At 47.7% G+C, this 21,563-nt stretch overlaps 4 protein-coding genes across 4 annotated transcripts; 3 read left to right on the top strand and 1 right to left on the bottom strand.

Moving 5' to 3' along the window:
* Positions 1-50: 50 nt before the first annotated feature.
* On the top strand, positions 51-6,177 carry F4812DRAFT_423852 (uncharacterized protein). The gene is made up of 3 exons (XM_047933783.1): positions 51-681; positions 738-4,564; positions 4,620-6,177. Exons 1-3 carry the CDS (start codon positions 204-206, stop codon positions 5,760-5,762), a joined length of 5,448 nt encoding a protein of 1,815 aa, XP_047790933.1. The 5' UTR covers positions 51-203; the 3' UTR covers positions 5,763-6,177.
* Positions 6,178-7,456: 1,279 nt separating this feature from the next.
* F4812DRAFT_450664 (KAR9-domain-containing protein) lies at positions 7,457-10,660 on the bottom strand (the record flags this gene model as incomplete). Its single annotated transcript, XM_047936116.1, has 4 exons — positions 7,457-9,561; positions 9,592-9,958; positions 9,989-10,303; positions 10,388-10,660. The coding sequence occupies 4 exons, from the start codon at positions 10,658-10,660 to the stop codon at positions 7,457-7,459; spliced, it is 3,060 nt and encodes a 1,019-aa protein (XP_047790932.1).
* A 2,938-nt stretch (positions 10,661-13,598) lies between these two features.
* Positions 13,599-16,348, top strand: F4812DRAFT_423847 (uncharacterized protein). The gene is made up of 2 exons (XM_047933782.1): positions 13,599-15,758; positions 15,887-16,348. The coding sequence occupies exon 1, from the start codon at positions 14,142-14,144 to the stop codon at positions 15,741-15,743; it is 1,602 nt and encodes a 533-aa protein (XP_047790931.1). The 5' UTR covers positions 13,599-14,141; the 3' UTR covers positions 15,744-15,758; positions 15,887-16,348.
* A 96-nt stretch (positions 16,349-16,444) lies between these two features.
* On the top strand, positions 16,445-18,499 carry F4812DRAFT_336993 (P-loop containing nucleoside triphosphate hydrolase protein). The gene is made up of 4 exons (XM_047931606.1): positions 16,445-16,850; positions 16,961-17,347; positions 17,432-17,888; positions 17,961-18,499. The coding sequence occupies exons 1-4, from the start codon at positions 16,640-16,642 to the stop codon at positions 18,079-18,081; spliced, it is 1,176 nt and encodes a 391-aa protein (XP_047790930.1). The 5' UTR covers positions 16,445-16,639; the 3' UTR covers positions 18,082-18,499.
* The last annotated feature ends 3,064 nt before the right edge of the window (positions 18,500-21,563 follow it).

The raw sequence follows: 21,563 nt of genomic DNA, 5'->3' as shown, positions 1-21,563 counted from the left end.
AATTCGGACTTTTCATACGGTTTACATACCTCCCTCTACCTAGGTACATAGTAACATTCAAAACCTGCCAAATGCTACTTTAGAAAACGAAGAGAGGGGACGACATTACTGATGTCCTATTAGCCTTTCCTTTTTTTCTTTCCACAATTATTTCTGTAAAATCTCATGGAGCTTCTATAGAACATTAGTTCCAAGGCGCCTTCATGACTCGAAACAATCTTCGCGATCAATTAAGTTGGTTACTCGCGAATGTTGCTCTAACCTCGCCAAACGCGCCTATTCTACCACCCGCTCGAGACCAACCTTTCTCCGCTATCTCCTCTTCTCTCACCAATTCGACCTCCTCAAGTTCTGAAACGCGTCCCAAAGACCTTACTGATTCGCCTTTATATCCAATTCTTCCCGATATCCAGTCTTTGCACCCAGAACCGCCCGATGGGTCAACGAAACCGGTGGCGAAACCGCTCCAAGCGTCCGGGGAAGATACGGTGAGAGAAAATATGGGGAGATTGTCTTCAAAATCTGGCTCGAAACGGCCTACTCTCATTTTATGCCAGGAGCAATTGCTTAGCCCAGCATCTACGAGCGGAGGCGCGGGGTTGACATTGGGGTCAGGGTCGGGATCAGGATCAGGATCCGGGTCTCTTGCTAAAGAATATAGCGCGTTGCTGAAAAGTTCAGGTTGGAAATCCCCTTCTACCTTAAATTATGAAAATATAACTAAAAGGATATCAAAGGTGTTGCGAATTCTGCTAAGAAAAGAGCGTCTCCCCGAAAGCAATTTCCAACCCCAGGGCCCGCATTCGGAAGCGATCGTACTTACGACACGGTCGATCTAACCAACGATGAAGAACTGACTTCGGTGAATTCTGTTGCATTCGGAAGTAACATTGGACTATGGCGGGAAGATTTTGCTGGCCGGCCCGGACCAGCATCCACTACCACCGCACCCTCAGTTGCGTTCGGAACCGACATCGTGATATGGGAGGAAGAACATGCTATGCGACCAGAGCCTATAACTACGACCGAAAACTCGGTGGCATTCGGGAGTGACGTTATGATATGGGAGGAGGAACAAGCTTCACGGCCTGCGCCGTTGACTCCCAAACGAGGTAAAAAGAGAAAGAGTGACCAAATCAGTCAACCGCCTACTACCACTGTCGCTTCAGCAGATGACTTTCCTGATATCTACGAAGTTTTGTCCGAGGAAGAATCCATGCATTCTCACCTGAAGAAATCCCCAACGAGATCACCAGCCAAGACGAAGCTGAAGAGGGCTAGTCAGTCGCCATCGAAAATTGCAAGCACGTCCAGGAAGGACACGACTCGACGGGCCAGAAAAGAAGAGATCAAGGATGATTCTTCGTCTGTCGATGAGCGTATTATAAAGCGATCCCCCGCGAAGCCATCGCTGAAAAATGTTGCTCCTTATGATGCATCGGGCTCTGAGGACAAGTCTGCGATCTCTTCCGTCCATGATTCATGCTCGGAAGATACTCCAGAAACTCCCAAAGCGCAGACGACGGAAAGATTTCGAACTTTGAAACATGATGACCGGGTTATTGAGGACTCGGCTGATGAGCTCATAACACCTCCTGCCTACAACGCACCAGACAGCACAGCTCATTCAAGCAGTCGCCCGAAGCCTTCGGCTCGGAGGTCTTGGGATGACGGTGACGATGACGTTGTCGCTTACGATACGCCCTCCAAGCCAAGACAGATAGCCCAAGTTGAAAGGCGTACGCCATTTCGCTCGTCCCAGAAACTTAAGCGGGATGTATCTTCTCAGGTTAGTATGACCAGGGGCTACGACGAGGACCTGGAAGCTGGTCCGTCGCAGAGAACTCAGTTGATTAGTGAACCAAGCATCACAATTGACGAGGATGAGCAAGACGCCATCCTGGAATTATTCCTGGCGCAACCTTCAGATACTATAGAGAGAGCCAGACAGATATTGGAAGGACGAATACAAAGCAATAAGGACGCATATAAGCAGTCCTTGAAAAGTGGCGACCTCGGACCTAGAAGTCGCCTCAAGCAGGAGAAAGAGCAGTTGACACGACGGCAGGCTGCTTTGAGTGACCTCTCAAACGACTTGCGTTCTTACGAGGAAATTCAACACAAGAAGGATGCATTGATTATACGAATCTCGGACGCCTACGACCAAGACTTAGATACACAGGATGACGAGGCTCGACTTGAAGAATTAGAGGATGTACTAAAAGAACGCCGGTCAATCTTGAAGCCTAGTCTTCTGAGGGCCGGCATCGACAGTCGGAGCTTTTTTGAGGCTAGCGAGAGTCTCGGTACCGAAGCCGAGCATTCTAACCCTGTTGTACGCGCGACTCAACCAGCCAGATCTGCACCGTCGACGAATTTTTCGCGCGAGTCGACGCTTATCCCACGAGGCAGTACCCAAGTCATTCTTCAAACTCAGCTTTCTCACCAAGTAGACGATTCTTTCCCAATCCCGGATCAGGACTATGAGGAACCACCGTTGCCACCGCCGAGTACCACAGGTAGACCCCGTCGCCGAGTTGCTTCTCCTATACCAGAATTGGACGAACAAATCGACGAACAACCACCGTTCACGATAACTAGTAACAGCAGGCTGGCAAGATCCCCAACTCGTCAGAAACAGCCTGTAGCTATAAGTCAGGATCCTTACAATTTTGACAACGACGACGACGGCCTATTTGAGGAACCGATACCCCAACCTAGTCGGCGTATACCAAAGAAGACGACAAGTTCTCAACCAGGGAATGAAAAGACTCGCAAGAGCCCGGTCAAAGCGAAGTCTAGCCAGAAAGAAGGCTACCAGAGTGACTATAGTGACGATGTCGACATGGTCCAATTTGCAGAGGAGCTTGATCTTCGGCAATCATCCTCGGAGAATAGGCTACCTAAGACTCATCGTCCCGTCCTTTCGGAAACATCTGGAAATGCAGGGATGCGACCCCAGAAGACGGCCATCAATAAGACTGTGGACCCATTGATGTCGGCACAAATTCCACGTGAGCTCAAGAACCGTCCGTGGTTTAAAGATGTGAGAAAGGCGTTAAAGGATAGATTCAGAATGACTGGATTCAGGCATAACCAACTAGAGGCGATCGATGCTACCCTAGCGGGTAAAGACGCGTTCATACTAATGCCTACAGGAGGTGGCAAATCTCTTTGCTACCAACTCCCGGCTGTGATCACGAGCGGAAAGACGCATGGTGTTACAGTGGTCGTGTCTCCCCTTATCAGCTTAATGCAGGATCAAGTCGCACATCTCGAGGCATTGAATATCCGAGCTGCTGCCTTCAGCGGTGAGCTTAATCAGTCAGAACGGAGTAAAATCATGCGTCATTTGAAGGAAAGCCATCCTGAGCATCACGTACAACTTCTTTACGTCACCCCCGAGATGATCAAGAATAGCCAGGCTTTCCTAGATGGCCTGGCCACCCTCTATAAAAACAAGAAGCTTGCACGTCTCGTAATTGACGAAGCCCACTGCGTGAGCCAATGGGGTCACGATTTCCGCCCTGACTACAAGGAGCTGGGTAGCTTCAGAGACATGTTCCCCGGTGTACCTCTGATGGCACTCACAGCGACTGCAACGAAGAACGTTATCTTGGATGTGAAGCATAATCTCAAGATTGAAGCATGCCAGGAATTTTCTCAAAGCTTCAATCGTCCTAACCTCTACTACGAGGTTTTGAAAAAGGAAAAAGATAGCGTCGAAAGCATTGCCGAACTGATCAAAACGAAGTACAAGGGAAAGACGGGCATCGTATACACGCTTTCCCGTAAATCGGCAGAGAAGATTGCTGAGAAACTACGAGGTCACAGAATAGCCGCTCGGCACTACCACGCAAGCATCAAAGTCCACGAGAAGGTAGAGGTCCAGACAAGCTGGCAAGCCGGTGAAACCAAAGTAGTTGTAGCGACTATAGCGTTTGGAATGGGCATCGACAAGCCTGATGTTCGCTTCGTCATCCATCATTCTATCCCCAAGAGCCTCGAAGGATATTATCAAGAGACCGGCCGTGCCGGTCGGGATGGGCTGCCTTCCGAGTGCTACTTATACTTCAGCTACGGAGATGTTTCCTCTCTCAGACGGATGATAACAGACGGCGATGGCAACGAAGAGCAGAAAGAAAGACAGAGGAATATGCTGAACACAGTGGCTGCATTTTGTGACAACCAGAGTGATTGCCGAAGAGCAGAAATTCTCCGTTATTTTGGTGAAGCATTTGACAAACGGCAGTGCGGAAAGACCTGTGATAATTGTCTAAACGAGGAGGTATTTGAGCAGAAGGATTTCAGTCCGTATGCAGTCGCAGTACTGTCGATCATGAAGTCCCAAGGAAGGCTCACGCTCGTCCAATGTACGGATTTCTTAATGGGCAAGAAAAAGCTATCGGAATATAGGGATGGGACGGATCAGTATCGTGGAATCGCTAAGCAGATGCAAAAACACGAAATACATCGAATTATCGACCGACTTGTTGCAGAGGACGCACTGATAGAAGAGAACATCTTCAATAACAAGGCTCGAATGGCCATTCAATATTTCAAGGTAATAGGGTTCTAGCGATCTTCAGCTGCTCTCTTCGCTAATATTTGTTCTATAGGTTGGGCCTGGTGCGCGTGCCTTCTTCAACAATCAACGTCGTCTTTTCCTGACTACTCGAGTTAAGGACAAGGGTAGCCAGAGCGGCGTATCTAAGAGGCTGACACGAATTAACGAGCCTGCGACCGCTGCGACGAAGCGGGCTACTACTAGTAGTCACATCCCATCTACCAACGTGTCATCCCCCATCATAGGTAGAGATCGCAAGAATAAAGGCAAGGCTGCGATGGTCTCGGAAAGCGAAGGTAGCGACGACGATTATTCTAAATTTAGCAACGGGTATGCTAAAGATGGTTTCGTAGTCACCGACGATTCCGAGGATGATTTCGAGGCGATGCCTCCTCCACGCTCTAAAGCCCGGTCTCAACGAACTGCATTAGGGCCGCCAATATCCCACGATGCGCGTATGAGCAGTGCTGAATTATCCGGTCTTCACGATGACATACTCCACAGCTTCTTAGAAGCGGCTAAAGATCTGGAAGAGAAAATCCGGAATTCGAAGAACCTGCGCTCGCCTATTTTTACCGAGCAGCAGCTTCGAGAGATGGCTATCAGGTGGACCATTTCGCTGGACAAGATGCACCTAATACCCGGTATTAACAGCGACAAGGTGGATCGGTACGGTAGTAGAATCCTACCCTTAATACAACAATACCACAAACAGTATAAAGAAATTATGAGTCAGATGAGCCCCCAAGCTACCGCTGTTGCATCCGGCTCTCACGATATCGTTGATCTCGTGTCGAGTGACGACGATATGGATGATATCGAGGATGAGGCGGATGGGGATATCGACGATCCAGGTGCAATATCGTCCTACTTTGCATCACCCGCAGAGAATGCAGGACGAGGGGCTACAGCATCCCGCGCACGCTCCACACCGTCTGCGGCTCGCTCGTCGAAGGGAAGCACATGGCACGGAAGCAAGAAGCCTTTCCAGCGTCGGACATCTGGAGGTTCTACCAGGGGAAGCAAGCCATACGGAGGCGTCAAGAAGAAAGCTACTACTAGCAGTCGAAAGACGACATCGTCCGCTGCTTTCGGCGGATCGAAGCGAACAGGAAAGTCAGCAGGTGCTAGTAGTAGCAGTAGAGCGAGGACGCAAGGCGTAAGTCATAGCGGTATTGGACTCATGGAGCATTGATGGGTCGAGGTACTTGACGGATTGATTCAATAAGGCGCATTATACAAGCTGCATTGCGCGTTTGATATTTTGCCATGGCATGGACGATCGATGAGATGACAAGGGATTGGACTGGACTGGCGTAATTGCGGGCGTTTTGATATTCTAAAACCTACTATTCTACTTCGGCGTTGACAAGGAAGCAAACGATACCTTCTGTTCCCCAGCATGGCGGTAGATAGATACCTAGATACCTAGACGTCTTTGGGCAGTGCTTATGACTTTCACTGCGGGAGTTAAGTTTAACTTAGTACGCGATTCGTGTCTTTAGGGCTGGTTAACCGGTCTTTCAAAGGGGGCACGAATAAAAGGAGGGGACGATATAGTTACTACTGCCTAGCGTATGTGTCCCAATATAATTTTATCAAATCGCAATATTACCTTATGGCAATATTCCACAATCCTGTACCCGCGAACCTCATCCGTCCGAGCACGCCAGATGTGGGCGCAGTCTATCACGCTATTACGAAGTATGTGGCCTACTCGTCGTCCGCAGTAGCGTCTCGACCTCAATGAGCTTCTGAAGAGGGAAACTATCGAGTGAAATAGAAAGGACCTAGTTACATAAATAAACGGAACGAAAAGACGGGATTCGAGTGCAGATAATAAACACGACAATGGAAGCAGTTAGTTTCTAGCTTCTTTTCGGACCCTCGAAGGGGGATACTAAAAGAACAGAAAAGAGGACAATGGAAATGGCACGTATTATACCAGAACTTCATCATTAGAAGCCGGCGTGGCTAATTTTTTTTTCTTTTGTTAAAAAAACCTAGACGCCATGGCTTTAATACCAATTCTCAAATTTATAGACTACGCCTGCCTGCTAATCCCGTTTGATTTCTTTCATTCCTAACCGTACGCCGCTGCAGGTCGAGAAAAAAAAAGCTAAAACCGACCGATGAATGAATAGGATACGTGGTAGGTACAATAAATAGAAGATATATCGTACAGTAACACAATGCTCGCTCTTTGGTTCAGGAGTTCACCGTTCCTCTTACTGAAGGGTTAAACGGGGACCCGGGGAAATATGCTCCTCTCTCACCTTGTCTCTTCCGCACATCTCTTCTTCCTCGGTATGCTCAATCTGTTTAACCTCTACAACCGCAAAAAAAGCGCTCGATTGTCCCCTGAGTTATATGCCAAAGACTGCCCCTCCCCCCCTCTCCAGAGAATGCTTATAGTAGAGACGGACGGGATATAATAAAAACATAAATAAGAGGTATCACTATGATGGGACCATTTCCATGACGACCCGTGCTGAAACCTAGAAATACCCTAAGAACGCCTTGGCCTACCTCCGCATTCGCCATGCTGCGTATACCCTCGTTTCCGCGTCAATTATGGCGGGATAAATATGGATAGATGATAGATAATCCAATCTCCAAGGGAATAATATTAGCTCAGCTCGGTTGTTGATTCATGCCGACGAGATGTTGGCCGCTAACCCATTAACGATTGTATAATTTAAATGCCAGTAAGACCGAAGGGAGAGAATAAACTTCCATGGTATCATTGAAGTAAAAGCGAAGACAAGGAGGTGAGGCCCGTCTTGCGGGACCTCGACAAATGGATGGTACAAGGAAGTGATCTGATCCTGTCTAGAGCCGCGTCTGCCGTAACAGCAAATCTATTTCGTAGGACGGCGAGGTCGCTACTTAGAAGTGCCAACGGGGCTTGTTATCTTTCGGCTTCGACTCTGTTACGCTGCTACCCCTGCTCATAGCAGCACGAGCCGCCGCGGTAGCCTGCGGACTGTGGCGGCCACTTGAATCTTCCATCTTTGACTTGGGTTGAGGGAGTAAACTAATGCGCCGGTTACTCATAGACAAGGAACTAGCTGATCGCCGAGTATCACTCATACTGAAATCTAGCCTCGGCGGCTGGAAAGAAGCTCGTCGGTTATCGAAGGTAAACGATCCCTGCGAAGCCCGGGACTTGGCTGCCGACGCTGGAACGGACTGTCCTGCAGAAGCAGCCGCATTAATCCGGTCACGGAATGAGAGACGAGAAGTGCTCTTCCTTGGTAGCGTATCCTCAAGAGCTGGCGAAGAAGAAGCCGCCATAGATAATGGACTACGGAGGGGAAGCTTCGAGCCCCCAGAAGATTGCCCAAGAGAAGATGAAGAGCGGACAGGATTAGGCGTTGTTTTGGCGTATGGGCTAGGCATGGTAAGGGTGAGTGGCTTAAAGTTATGCCCAACATCAGAATCGTTGGTATTCGTGGATGTATTCCATCGCGGACGGTTATCGGCAACATTCGAATTGGATTTCGAGAAACGACTAAGGGGGGTAACACTACCGCTTCGAGGTGGCGTAGTCAGGCTAGTAGTACTAGGCTGGAATGTAGAAAGTCGGGATCCAGCGGGCCGTCGCGAAGGAGGCGCTAAACTTGAACTACTTCTACGAGCAGAAGCAGGTTGAGGCAGATGACTCCCACCACTTATAGTGCGCCTCTTGTGCTGTGTTAGGGAAGTGCTTGACTCCGGGCCTGTGGACATGATAACCGATGATGGCGGCGAACTTCCCGGGGTCTCATTACCGCTAGCGGTAGTTGATCTATCGTTGGAGAGCATGCTGGAGATAGAGTCTCGTAGCTGTTGGTTGTGCTTGTTTGACTGAATTTCCTCTATGATGACGCTTAACTTTGTCATCGACTCTCTTGCTTCCTCCCACTTAGATTCCAACTCGTTATGCAGCCGAAGAATTTCGCCGTTCACAGTAAGTCTATCCTTAACTCCCTTGTCGATGATTGACAGTACACGCTCAATCGCAGGTCCGTAGTGCACCTTCTTTGCCTCATAGCTCTCGATCTTCTTTGTCATCGCCGCGGGACTAGAGTGTTGTAAATCTTGATCCACCGCCTCGTACACCTTTGCCATGCTACGGTCTACAGACTCGATCATTTTCTGGGCTTGCCTACCGGCACTACGAAAAACGAGGACCCATTTGTCTTCACCGAGCTCCTTTCTAAGGGATTCGGCGTCCTTCTCGAGTTTCTTATAGCTCGCTTCCAGCCCGGCTCTCCTCATTTCTAGTTCTTCGCAGGCTGTCGGGAAGGACGCAGAAGCTCTTGCTTCAAATACCGACAGTCGCATTGGCAAGAAGTCCAACGACGCTCTCAGCGGCTGCATCCGTGCGAACAGTGCAAGTAGGCTAGAGTCATCCTGGGTGAGTGCGGGAGTTCCCGGGGAACTTGGGCTAAGCGGAAACGATGGCACACTAAATCGATTATTGCGCATGACAGCCGGTGGCGTTTCCTCGACAATGGTCTCTAGATCGCCTATGTCCATCCCGTCCCCATTTGAAACGGCCATCATGGACTTGTGGCGCCGTTCCTCCATCTCGAAGATTAGTCGACTTAGCTCGTCCATTTCGTTCTGGATATCACCGAGAACCATGTTCCACAGCTCCTCCCACTCCATCGCCGTCTCGACCTGGCCTTTGACGTCATTCAGGGTTTTCCGAATCTTCACCCATGAATTCATAATAGCTTCCATCTGTGTGACGGCCTTCTGTAGGTCTTCGCTGGATACGCTTGCAATATCTGGTCTGTTTTGGAGTTCCTCAATTGCGCCCACGTAGACATTGATAAGTCCCTCGAATCTCGTAATGGCATTTTCCACTTCCTCGTATCCTTCTCGGCCCCCAGCCGCAGCCCACTCGACATCATCATCGCTATCTAGGCCCCCAATAACTTCAGAGGCCTTCGAAATCCAACTCCGTATCTGCTCGGCGGCGCCCAACAAGGCCTTCGACGCCGCTTGGGCCGTAGGAATAGCAGCGACCTTACTCGAGAGTAACTCGGCATCGGGCAGCTGAAGTGCGGTAAGTTGGGCAAGCTGATTAGCAAATGACGCGCGGGATATCGTATATATGGATCCTGCCCGTTGAAGCCCGAGGGGGTTAAAATAGTTAGGTAGGTCAGATGTGAAATCGGCAGGAGTTGCACTCGTAGGGGGCGTATCTTTGGGGGGTAAAGGAGGTGGCGTTTCGGATTCGTCGTCCAACTCTAACTTCGGAACCTGTGAGTCTCGTTTGATATGCTCCCGCCGAGTATCTAATTGTGCTTTGGTGCCATTTCCATTCGTGTGGTCGGGCAATCGATATTTATTGGTATCCATTTCCAATGGCGGCGCCTCGGATATCTCTGGTAGTAGCTCAGGCCTGGGTAAGGGTTCAGGCTGAACCAGCGAGACGGGTCTTTCTTCCTCGTTGGTATTCTTTATTCGAAACGAGTCGCGGCTAGATTTAGACCTTAACAATTGGAAAGGTGTACCAGCGCCCTTCCAAGGACGACCGCGTCGCTCGACGACGAACTCGGTAGAACTGTTTTGATGCTTTTGGTCAAGTAGCCGCAGCTGGTCTTCTGGTAAGCGGCCAATGTGTTCATGGGATGGCGATGTGGGCAAAGACGATGCCTGTCTTTGTTGATTACCGAAACCTAAAGCCTTGAGACGAGCTGCTAAACCAGGGGAAGGTCTACGTGCTTGATGATGTTTGGGCTTAATTGTGGGAGAACTATTATTATTATTATTGATGTTGTTGTTGTTGTTAAGGATGTCGGCAGGGAGAGGTCCAAGCTGTACCAGATCGGTCGGGACGTCAGAAAATGTCAAAAGATCGAGGGGCGGGTCGGCGGCATTTTGTTGTAGACGTTCAGGATCAGGAAATCCTGGGTCCGAAAAAGCGGAGGCCGTCGGTGTGCTAGGAGATTGGTGAGAGGATGAAAGCGGCCGGGTTATAGCGTATTGATCGTGGAGATAGTTTTGTGATGGTGAAGAAGTTGGCGCCGCTGCAGCAGCATCTGATACTGGTACTGGTGCTTCTGCAGCTGGACCGGCTCCAGATGGCCCTGTCATTTACTGATGTAAGTGATATGTAAATGCCTTGAAAAAAATTATATCACTTTTTTTTTTCTTGTTATTATCCTTCTTTTTCTTCTTCGGGATTCTTAACCCTTAACCCTTCTTCTTCTAGCGTCTAGTTGAGGCAGCAGTCTGTGTTGTTGCCCACTTCTTTACTGCAACTGCACAGACATAGGTGATGGGCTTCCTTGTGATTTTTTTCCCCTTCTGCAGCCCCGGGATGATCTCCTATTTTTCTGGGATAGAATTACACGTAACGTGGTCGGGATGAGGAGGAATTGGCGTGTCGGCGGAGTCGTACAGGCCTGATTGGTGTGGGGGGTCTGCGAATTCAATGTTAGGTACTTGTCACAAATTAAGTACAGTTGCACTGGCACTGGCACTTTTATGCTGTTTGTTGCTTCTTCAGTGTTCGCGGGTGTCGCTTGCCCTTGAACCTTGTACGGGACTCAATGTATTGTGTGTACAATACAATACCTCAGTACAATGAAAGCAGGAGCGGTACCTACACGCGCAATTAGTCGCTAGAACCAATAATGTTCTCGTCGCAATAAAATTTCAGATAAGGTACCAGTACCTCCCCCTTTCAGAATGCAGTACCCTCATGTAGTAGTTACATATGCTATGAGGTAGCCAAGTAGCCAGGTAGCTAAGCTATCTAGCTAGCACAGCTGCACAGGCAAGGTAGAAGGTAGGCCTAAAGCTACCACTCAGGCCTTGCCGTCTGATGACTTCCAATTCTGAGGGTCCGGTGGGTCGAACCAATTCCGGCGTATATTGGTAATTCAGCACCGCCGGTAATTGGGTAATTGGCCCGTATTCTTTTAAAAACAGCCGTTCGAGCCTATCCGAAGCGATCGAAAAATCCTCGATGATTCTATCCGGGTCAAGATAGAACCAATAAACTTTGGGTCGCCTTGTTAGGAGATACGACGCTAGTTTGGCGTTGTTGATTTTTACGATGTTCGCGTCGCAGATGCAGGTCGGAAAAGTAGAACGAATGGCTAAGACGTCTGTTTGATTATAAGTGAACGTAAGGGCTTGAGGTCGCGTGGTTGGTAATTTGAGAATGAGGGCAAAAAGATGGCAAGGTTTTCGTCTGTGTTAAAGGGTGTCAATGCCCAACCGGTTCAACTTTCAAGCCACCCAGTTGTCTCGGACCGTTGCACTCGTTCAGAATGGATAAAAAAGCAACGATTCCCGGCACGCAGCTGGATGTGGTACATATGATGGCAACACAAGATAGTTAGAGTTAGGTGACGAACTAAATAATGCATAGGGAATTACCAAAAAGAAGGAGGCAAAGATGGTATGAGACGAGAATGATCTGTTTCGTCTTTTGAGGCTTCTATTTGTTTTAATTAATTAATACCTGATAGCCAGTAAGGCAACTCGAACCTTTTCCCTCTCTTGTCCTCACTCCAGGGCAAGAAACACTCATCCACCAGACCCAGTCTCTCGTAATCTCATTCTCCCGCGTATTAATAGCAAGAAAATCAGTGTTGAAAAGTGACAAACCCGTTCAGCATGATGTTGCAACGCCTTCCTAATCTAGCATTAAATTTGTTATTTATGTCGCTTCGTTATTTGGTTAAAGATCTCACTACCCGTCCCTTGTAACCCTTATGACAGCAAATATTAAAGTTAACGCTTGGAAAGCATCTTGTGCACGTAAAATCTGAAGCATGCCACATGGGTAGGGCCAAGGCTTAGAGGAACCGTTGGTTGGGATAGCAAGGGCCGCAAGGGCCAAGTCATCTACTATTGTAGTATGTCCTATTCCGAGCCAGTTTTACTAGGATTGGGGAAAATGCAAAATGAATATTACGACGCTACAGAATTTGATCTACCTAAAATGAGGACATGAATTGAGCATATCTGTTCATAAGAACTCATGAGGTTCATTAATAGCACAACGCATCTACATAGTATATGAGTTACCACACGTATGAAAGGTACCTAGATAATTATAGGTACATACGAGGTAAGTACCTGGTATAACGTTAGGTAGTTATTTTAGACCATACGTCATCATCATCATACTCATCTCATAGCAATTCTCGAATAATGTTGGGATAATGTTCCATATAATTAACTTGCCTAGGGGGTATGCTTGGTCGTTACAAGACAGAGTATATCCCCCCCGGGTTCTAGAAGCGCCATCACGCGCATTATGCATTTACCTTGCTGCAGGACTGACAGTTGTCTATACGCCATTCGTGTTGTTCGCGGGGTAGTTGAGCAGCGGAACGTTGCTACTTAAACAGATGCATGCTCCAAGCCTAATGCTCGATGTAGAGAGAAGAAAGTAATGTACGCAGCTTTGTAGCAAGTCGGGAATCTCGATGAAAGTAAAAAATAATGAAAATAATAATAAGCTATTGTAATTAAAGGAGAAAAGGGGGGATCCGTAACGTCAGATAGTTCCTGTACATAACTTAGGTACCTAGTATTGTAAGAATGTAATTAAATCTTGTTGCCCAGCCGGTCAGCACCTCAGACGAACGCACCGTCTTCGATTACACAGTACCTAAGTACCTACCTACCTACCTTAGGTAGGCAGGTATCTGAGCTGCTTGAACAACAACTAGTGAGTGTATATGCCACATTATACGGCACAAAGCAGTCAGCATAAAGTCATTATCATGATGAACTATTGTCACACTTGTGGATTCTAGTAGTAACTCTATTGAGTTGGATATACATAAAGAACCCAAACATGGAAGATTCGCTTCCAAGAGCTTGTGATATAAGGAACTGTATCGAAAGTACTAAGAACATAAGAAAAAAAAGGGGGGTGATGGGGCAAAGTGCACAAAGGGTATTGGCTAATCAGATATCCATTTTATTATACGCGTCTCCACTAAGCCGAGGACCGGTTCGACGCGAATAAAGTAACCACCTTACTAAAAAAGTCGATTGTACATAATCTTCTATATATGGCCCCCTGGTTCCTTCCCCGAAGTCCCACTTCCTCGCGGATGTGCTGGATGACTGGATAACGCTAGATACGAAGTAGGCAAGGTAAGATATTCCTGAATTGCCCAGTTGCCTTAATTGATCTCATTAAGGGTACCTAAAGTAAAACGGGAAACGGCCACCTTTTACGATTGTTTATTCTTCAGGTTGTTCCTTAGGTTAACACATGACTCGATAGCTATCAACCCTCATTTCATATTATTTACATTCTTTCATATTCTTCACATCTCTCGTGGATGCACCAGCTCATGCGATCATCAGGCAACTCATTCTTTCACATTTATAACTAGGTGGTATTTGACCCGAAGCTGTTGAACAGCCTTGACCCACGCTCATTTGGCCCTGCGCCCTCCGCCTTTCAATTTTTTTTTTCGCCTTTCCCTTCTCATCGATCACTACTCCGCGATTCGATCAACCGCGCAGCTACTAAATTCAAACCGCCCGCCGTCTTCCCTAACCAGATCGCTAGAACCCCATATTTGAGAATATCGAAATCATGGCAGCTAATCAGAAAGAGCGACCAACATTTCGCCGGGACTCTCCCTCTCCCGAGAGGGCCCCTGGTCCCGCCATAGGTCCTAGTAGGGCAGACTCAACTCGGTGTCTCTCGACTACTTCGTCCGCCTCTCGCGCCTCGAGTGCTGACGGTTCCTATCGAGATTCACTGGTCAGCGATACGTCTAGACTATCTTCTTCGAGCTATGCCTCGTCACGCTTGTCCACGATAAGCTTGGACAAGCCTTTGAAAAAGCGCGGGTTCACAAAACCGCAAGGGACAGACTTTGCCAACAGCGCAAGGCATCGAGAAAGCGTTCTGAGTTTGGGAAGTATATCGCATCTTCAGTACTACTTTGCAAGGACAGGGCTACTAGATGGGAAAGGAGGGCGGCTAGCTAGAAAAAGGCACCCGAGAGCCACCTTAGACTTGTCCTTGTTAGATCCCTCCGCCGCGCAGAACCGGAAAGCCTCAGGCTCGGATGTGGACTCTTCTTACGCCTCGATGGGCAGTAGCCCAGATCTTGGTGCTCAGAATATTACCGGTGGTTCAACAGTCGAGTCGCCTACTGACGATCCAGAAGAATTCTATTGGGATGAGTACGAGGAACCAGACTTGGATATCTTGCCCCCGACTACGAGCACTTACATTCACCGGGAGAAACATATCCCTAAACCTCCTACAATCGAAGAGATGAAAGCAGACCTGACCAAAGCGTTAGACGCTGCCTCGAAGGCTCTCACAGAAGCTACTCCGAAAGCGGGCAATTCGTCAAATCGTCCTGTCAAGCTAACGCAAACCGAATACGAAGTCCAGGGAGTGCAATTACTCGACCTGATGACGCTAGCTATTCGCGCTGCAAAGATCTACTACACGGCGCACGAGCACCCAGACCGTTTGGACTCTATCAAGTCCGAAAAGGAGATACGCTCGGAGCTGCTCTCCGTCATGGAGGTACTCAAGCATATGGCAAATAGGTTATTTGCTGGTGGTCCTCGTAGCGAAGAGTGCGAGACGATGACCTCATGGATTGAAAGCATACGCACCATGCTCAGAAAAGAGGAAGAAATAGAGAAAGCTGAGCGTGCCGAGAGAGCCAGTTGGACATGGATAAAGGGCGACTGGTCGGGAAGGGAAATCGAGCGTGAGATTGCATTTTTAAGCTCGATTGACACCGAAAACGAACCGTTGCCTCCGTGGACGCCAGTTGACAAGGCAACACAATTGCCAACACCCTTCCTAGAAAGCCTGCAGAACGGTCTGAGGCTTGTCCAACTTCATAACACAGCAGTCAAGAAGTCACGCCGACGCTTCGGCGCTATCGGGGCCTTCCACACAGACACTCAGAAGCCATACCGCTGTGCAGAAAACTTGCGCTACTGGATCAAAGCGGCTGAGCTACGATATGAGGTGATGCTGAAGGTGGACGTCATGGGGGTGGTTTACAATACTGATCCCCAAGTATGGGTGGACTTCGAAGCGGCCATTTGGAAATGGTGTCGGACAGTGCGAGAGGAGATTACAACCGAATGGCAGAAAGCAGAAGCGGAAGCGGAAGCGGAAGCACAAGCAAAAGCACAAGCTGAGGCGGCATCTCAATGATAGATGCGTTTGTGTGTGCGTGTTTTTCTTTTCTTCTTCGTTTTACGAGGTTACGCTTATGACGTTCTACATAGAACGCCCGGATACGGGATTTTGCAGACACTCTATCAGCTCAGTTGCTGATGACCATGCTACATATGTAGGTAACGAGGACGCTGCTGCATCACGATTTACACCATATACCCCAAAGAGCATAGTATTGGCTGCACTGTACACTTTTGATCCTTATTGAGAGGTTCGAATTGCAGGATAAGTTAATGAACGGATCGAGCTTTTTTTATTTCTAATTCACTTCTTCCATAGCAGATAGCTTGTTTAGCTAACTTTTTTTTAAACTTTTTTTTTTTGAGATATACAATACTTCAGACTTTGCAGCAATGCAAGAAAACATTCCCAGGCCATTCGGCATTAGTATATATATATGTATAATAGACACCATTTGCGTCTTGTTGATATTGGAAGGATAGGTATCATACAACAAAGGACTGGGCGGTTATTCATTATTATTATTATTATTATTTTGTATTTTACATAGCTACTAGGTAGTATTACATCGCCAGTGCTATTGAATAAGGTTCCCATTCGATTCCAATCCCATAGACATGTGAGATTACGTAATGCATCCGCAGCTGGCGCGGTAGAAGTTCGGCCTATAGTGGGTCTAAGGCCCGACCAGGCAAACGGAAGCTTCATCAGCAGCAGCTTGTACCAGCAACGGCTAACGACCTCATCATTAAGCTCCATCTAATTAACTTTCCATCCGCACACTCACCCATCCCGATTTCCTCTCTCAACGCCGAACTACGATTTCTCTATATCGAATACCCGATATTCATAGTTCCTAACTATCACTTAATACCTACCTTTTTGAACCCGTATCGTCATCAATACAGACCATGGCCTCGGACCAGGAACGGGAGCATGCGCTCCAAGCACTCCGAACCAAGCTGATCGAGTCGCGAGAATGGGAATCGAAGCTCAAGGCCTTGCGCCTGGAGATCAAGGGATTAGAGAAGGAGTTTAACCAGACCGAAGAAAATATCAAGGCTCTGCAAAGTGTCGGACAGATTATTGGTGAAGTCTTAAAGCAACTTGATGAGGAGAGATGTACGTCGCCGCCGCCGCCACCACCACCACCATTACTACTACTACTACTACCGCAAGGCATTTTGAACTTAGGACAGAAAACGTATATTAACATTAGTTTGGTATCGTAGTTATCGTGAAAGCCTCTTCGGGACCCCGATATGTCGTCGGATGCAGATCAAAAGTCGATAAGGCAAAACTAAAGCAGGGAACCCGTGTAGCACTCGACATGACGACCCTGACGATTATGCGAATGCTACCCCGAGAAGTCGACCCCCTCGTCTACAACATGTCGCTGGAGGATCCCGGCCAAGTATCTTTCGCGGGTATCGGTGGTCTCAACGACCAGATCCGAGAACTGCGTGAGGTCATCGAGTTACCGCTAAAGAATCCCGAGCTATTCTTAAGAGTGGGTATTAAGCCGCCCAAGGGTGTGTTATTATACGGACCTCCAGGCACAGGAAAGACGCTGTTGGCAAGAGCTGTGGCCAGTAGCTTAGAGACGAATTTCTTAAAAGGTATGCCTATAACCTCTGCTCTACAGCACATGACGATCAGTTAGTTGTCCGACTTGGCTAACATTCCAATTCTTCCACGGATAGTCGTCTCTTCAGCCATCGTCGACAAGTACATCGGCGAGTCAGCGCGACTTATACGGGAAATGTTCGGGTACGCAAAGGAACACGAACCGTGCATCATCTTCATGGATGAGATCGATGCCATCGGTGGTCGGCGATTTTCGGAAGGTACCAGCGCGGACCGAGAAATTCAGCGCACGCTTATGGAGCTACTTAACCAGCTAGACGGCTTCGACTACCTAGGCAAGACCAAGATTATCATGGCTACGAATCGACCTGATACCTTGGACCCCGCGCTGCTGCGTGCCGGTCGTCTCGACCGTAAGATCGAAATTCCCCTGCCGAACGAAGTCGGCCGTCTGGAGATTCTCAAGATCCACGCCCAGAGCGTCGTTACCGAGGGTGATATCGACTTCGAGAGCGTAGTCAAGATGAGCGATGGCCTGAATGGAGCCGATCTACGAAATGTGGTCACGGAAGCGTAAGTTTTAGCCCCACGTGTTCTGGCGGGTGGTTACGAAGAGGAAAATGTGCTAATCCTTTACATTCTTAGTGGTCTTTTTGCTATCAAGGCCTACCGGGATGCCGTCAACCAAGACGACTTCAACAAGGCGGTCCGAAAGCTAGCGGAGGCGAAGAAGCTTGAAGGCAAACTCGAGTACCAGAAACTATAAGGCAACAGGCATGGCTAGTGTTTTCGAAAGAGCATTAAGCTACTTGAAATATGTTCGACTCTAGCCCGTATTTACCATCAATAGATTAGAGGGGTCAGACCGAACATGGAAATCATTACGAGGCGTCGGTAGTGATCGATTGATAGGTAGTTGCTTGGTCCTACCTTTTCCGCATAAGATGGACTTCTAGGTAAAGCCCAACCAGCTGCACATGCAACCTAACTACAACTTAGCCCTCGATGTACGATTATCAAATATACAGACGGCAGGCATGGTCTCACACTGGTAGCCTTGCTAATAATATGATCAAGGACACGATCTTATGAATACTTTGTTGCGCATTTCCCTTGCTTGACTTGTGTGTATCGTAGAGGCACCGACGTATTATGTCTAGGTTATGTACCTATTCGCCCGTCTACTTGAATTGTTTTACGCCTCTCAAAGTGTCCGCACGTGTCTAGGAAACACAACATGGGTCCTAGCGGCTTCACAACCGTTTCGTATACATATTTGATTTGATTTGATATCCGGGGTGCATGATAGAATTTCTTGGTGCAGTTTGTTGTTGGCAATGGATAGTTTGTGTGGTGTAATCCTACAAACGCAAACATTTCCCAGTACCTACCTACCTAGGTAGGTATCTAAGATATGTAGCTACTGTAGACACGGTGCTCGTGGCACGGGAGAATAGGGCCCGACTGTTTATATGTGAGTGAGGTAGTTTCTGGCGTTTAGTCCCTTTTCAACGTCGCCTACTAAACTCCTTTGGAACACGACGTATGTTTTTGCTCCTAATAGAGAGGATATTACACTTGGTAGGCTTACCACTTCTCTAGGAAGACTAGGTGAGCTTTTCCTGGTGTTATTTGGGGTTAATGTTATGGACCATATCTTTGAGGGGCGTCTTGTGAAGTAAGCTTCCTAAACATTTACTCTTTTAACCTCCTACCTTGAGCGGTTTCTCTTTAACTATAAAATTAAGTTAGAGTTATGGTACCCTCCACCACTAGTAATGACCTTCAGAGGCTAGTTCCTAAGGTATAATGCATTTTCTAGTAGAGATCATCCGAAGCAAGTACTAAGAAACTAACAACTAGTACTGCAAACCGAGCATAGTAGCATGCGGTGAAGGTGAGCAGCCTGTTAGGGTAGAGCAGCGTTATCTTCCTAGCTACTCTACTATCGATGGACACATTAAGATGACCATAGAAGGGCCAAGCACTTGTATCATTAATGAAGATGGCATACATACAATACGATTCGCTCTACTAAAGCTTACCTGAGGCAACGGCTTCAAGGCTTTCTAGCCAGATATCATATACGGAGTACACGTTCAAAGTATTTCACAGCATTCCGTAGGTACACAGTGTTCCCCCAAAGACGACTGAACAAAAGCGGTGAAGAGAGTTACATGGTAGTCCGTAAGAAGCAATCAGTAAGTGGAGTCCGGGGCTTCTTCCATATTCCTCATTCGCGTACGAGGGCAAAGGTCTCGTTGGGAAAAAAAAGATTCTAGTAATAGGGTCATCAGTTATCCACGTCCCAAGAACTACTAAAGCTACCTATCTGCCTATTTATCTGTTCTCGGCTGGGGGGGCCTAACCTGAAGTAACATAGTAGTACCGCCCACGTCGTCCCCAAGTTCGTGTTAACACGGAAGGCTACTTTAAAAAAGCTTGGCAAACCTTCTCATAGGTATCTTCTACCAACTCCTCCTCGCCAATACTTATCACATTGGAAGGGATGGTGGATAGGAGTGATAAAGTCCTAGGATTTGTCTAGGTAGGTAGGTATATTAAGTACAGGACCCCTACAAGCGAACGCAACCGCCAACACATAAACTCACTTCTGATTCCAACGAGACGATACGTTGACAGGAACGCTAATACTTAGCCCAAGAGGATTATCGGCCCAGGCTGCCCATTGGCTCGAATATACGTCGCTCGGGCGGATAGGATTGTAGGGCTGAGAAAAATACATGGATGGGAATATGTACACTACGGGTATGGCCAACCATTTTCCATGGAGTGACCCAGTCCAGCCTCGGACCCCCCATTGTGATACTAAGGATAGTATGCATGCATAGGTATGTTCAAGGTTTGATGAATATGAGCCTCTTACTAACTACCTAACTAAGAGCTGTTTGAGACCAGGGGAGCTCCTTACTCTAAAAGGGGAGGCTCTTCTAGTTCTAACCAAGGTGCCCTAGTTGCATGGAACTTAATTCCCTAGCATTGAGAGTCAATCAACACTTTAGATTAGAAGCCAATAACACATTAGGTTAGGTACTACGTATGCCAATTGGAAACCATCTGCACATTTCTGACCTCATGCGGGGTGACGAAATGTTCCTGAGACATAAGGACGGGTTCTCCCTAGCGTAAAGAGCTATCGAGATAGCTACCTAGCTATGATCATAGAAGGACCATGCTAACCATGCCTGTGAGCTATGCAAGTAGGCTCATGCCGGCCAATCTCCAAACTGGTAAAGGAGTGTGATAGTTTTAGGCAGATCTAGCTTATCCATGGATAATTTTGCTGTATCGTTTAATCTAATCCGTACCGCTGGAGCAATTGACCTGAAAGCTTTAAAGCTTTAAGGGATAAAATAGAGAGCCTCGATATGTCATGTCATGTATTCATCTACTTGGAGCAGAGGTACATGAATCGTGCAGAGCACGTATGTAAAATATTGCAAAGTTGCATTTATAAAAAAAACAATGCTGACCCCAAACATGCTTTACAACCTCGTAATAAATAATTAAAGTTTATTAGATGGCGTTACGCGTGGCGAGGTGAACTAGATTGAGCAGATGCGATACTACCACGTGCTGTGCTCAAAGAGATATCGTTCGGATTTTCACGAACTCTAGGCCTCCGGGATAAAAACACCAAGCACTGTTTCCCTGTCAATCTGACATCAGAATGGATGGGTTACCTACCGGCCATGCTGCATGGCCGGCATGGCTGGTAACCGGCGGCCAGGTGCCCAGGATGCGAACCTTGCAGGGATGCCTATTGGATAGATCGCATTTATACCTCCGCCAGGATGGTAAGTTACTAGGGGGTTTCGTATGGGAAATTCCCTGGCCTTTACTTGCTCATCGAGAATCTCTAGTCTTATGGCTTGTGCGAAGAAAGATGCCTTGAACTTTTAACGTATTTTTATCATAGAAATTGCTTTGTAAGTTACTTGCGGAATATGTATGGATGGGGCAATGGAGCCGCTAACACTTACCTTACCATACTGGCGGAGGTGTATGCGTTGATGCTATTCTTAGGTAGCTGACCTTGTTAGACGCGAGTTACTAACTAAGCGACGGCGCGGGTGACGGCGTATGTTGGTAACAGGCGGAGCTGACTCGAGTAGCCATATTGGCGTTTTTAGCTCCATCACGAAGAAAAAGCTGAAAAAGTGAGTCGGTCATATGACGGGGAAAAAAATAAAAGGCAAACTCGGCGCAATGGTAATACTATTACCG

The sequence above is a fragment of the Daldinia caldariorum genome (assembly GCF_022478825.1).
Source record: "Daldinia caldariorum strain CBS 122874 unplaced genomic scaffold F4812scaffold_6, whole genome shotgun sequence".
Lineage (NCBI taxonomy): Eukaryota > Fungi > Ascomycota > Sordariomycetes > Xylariales > Hypoxylaceae > Daldinia > Daldinia caldariorum.
This window is presented reverse-complemented; position numbering and strand designations above follow the sequence as displayed.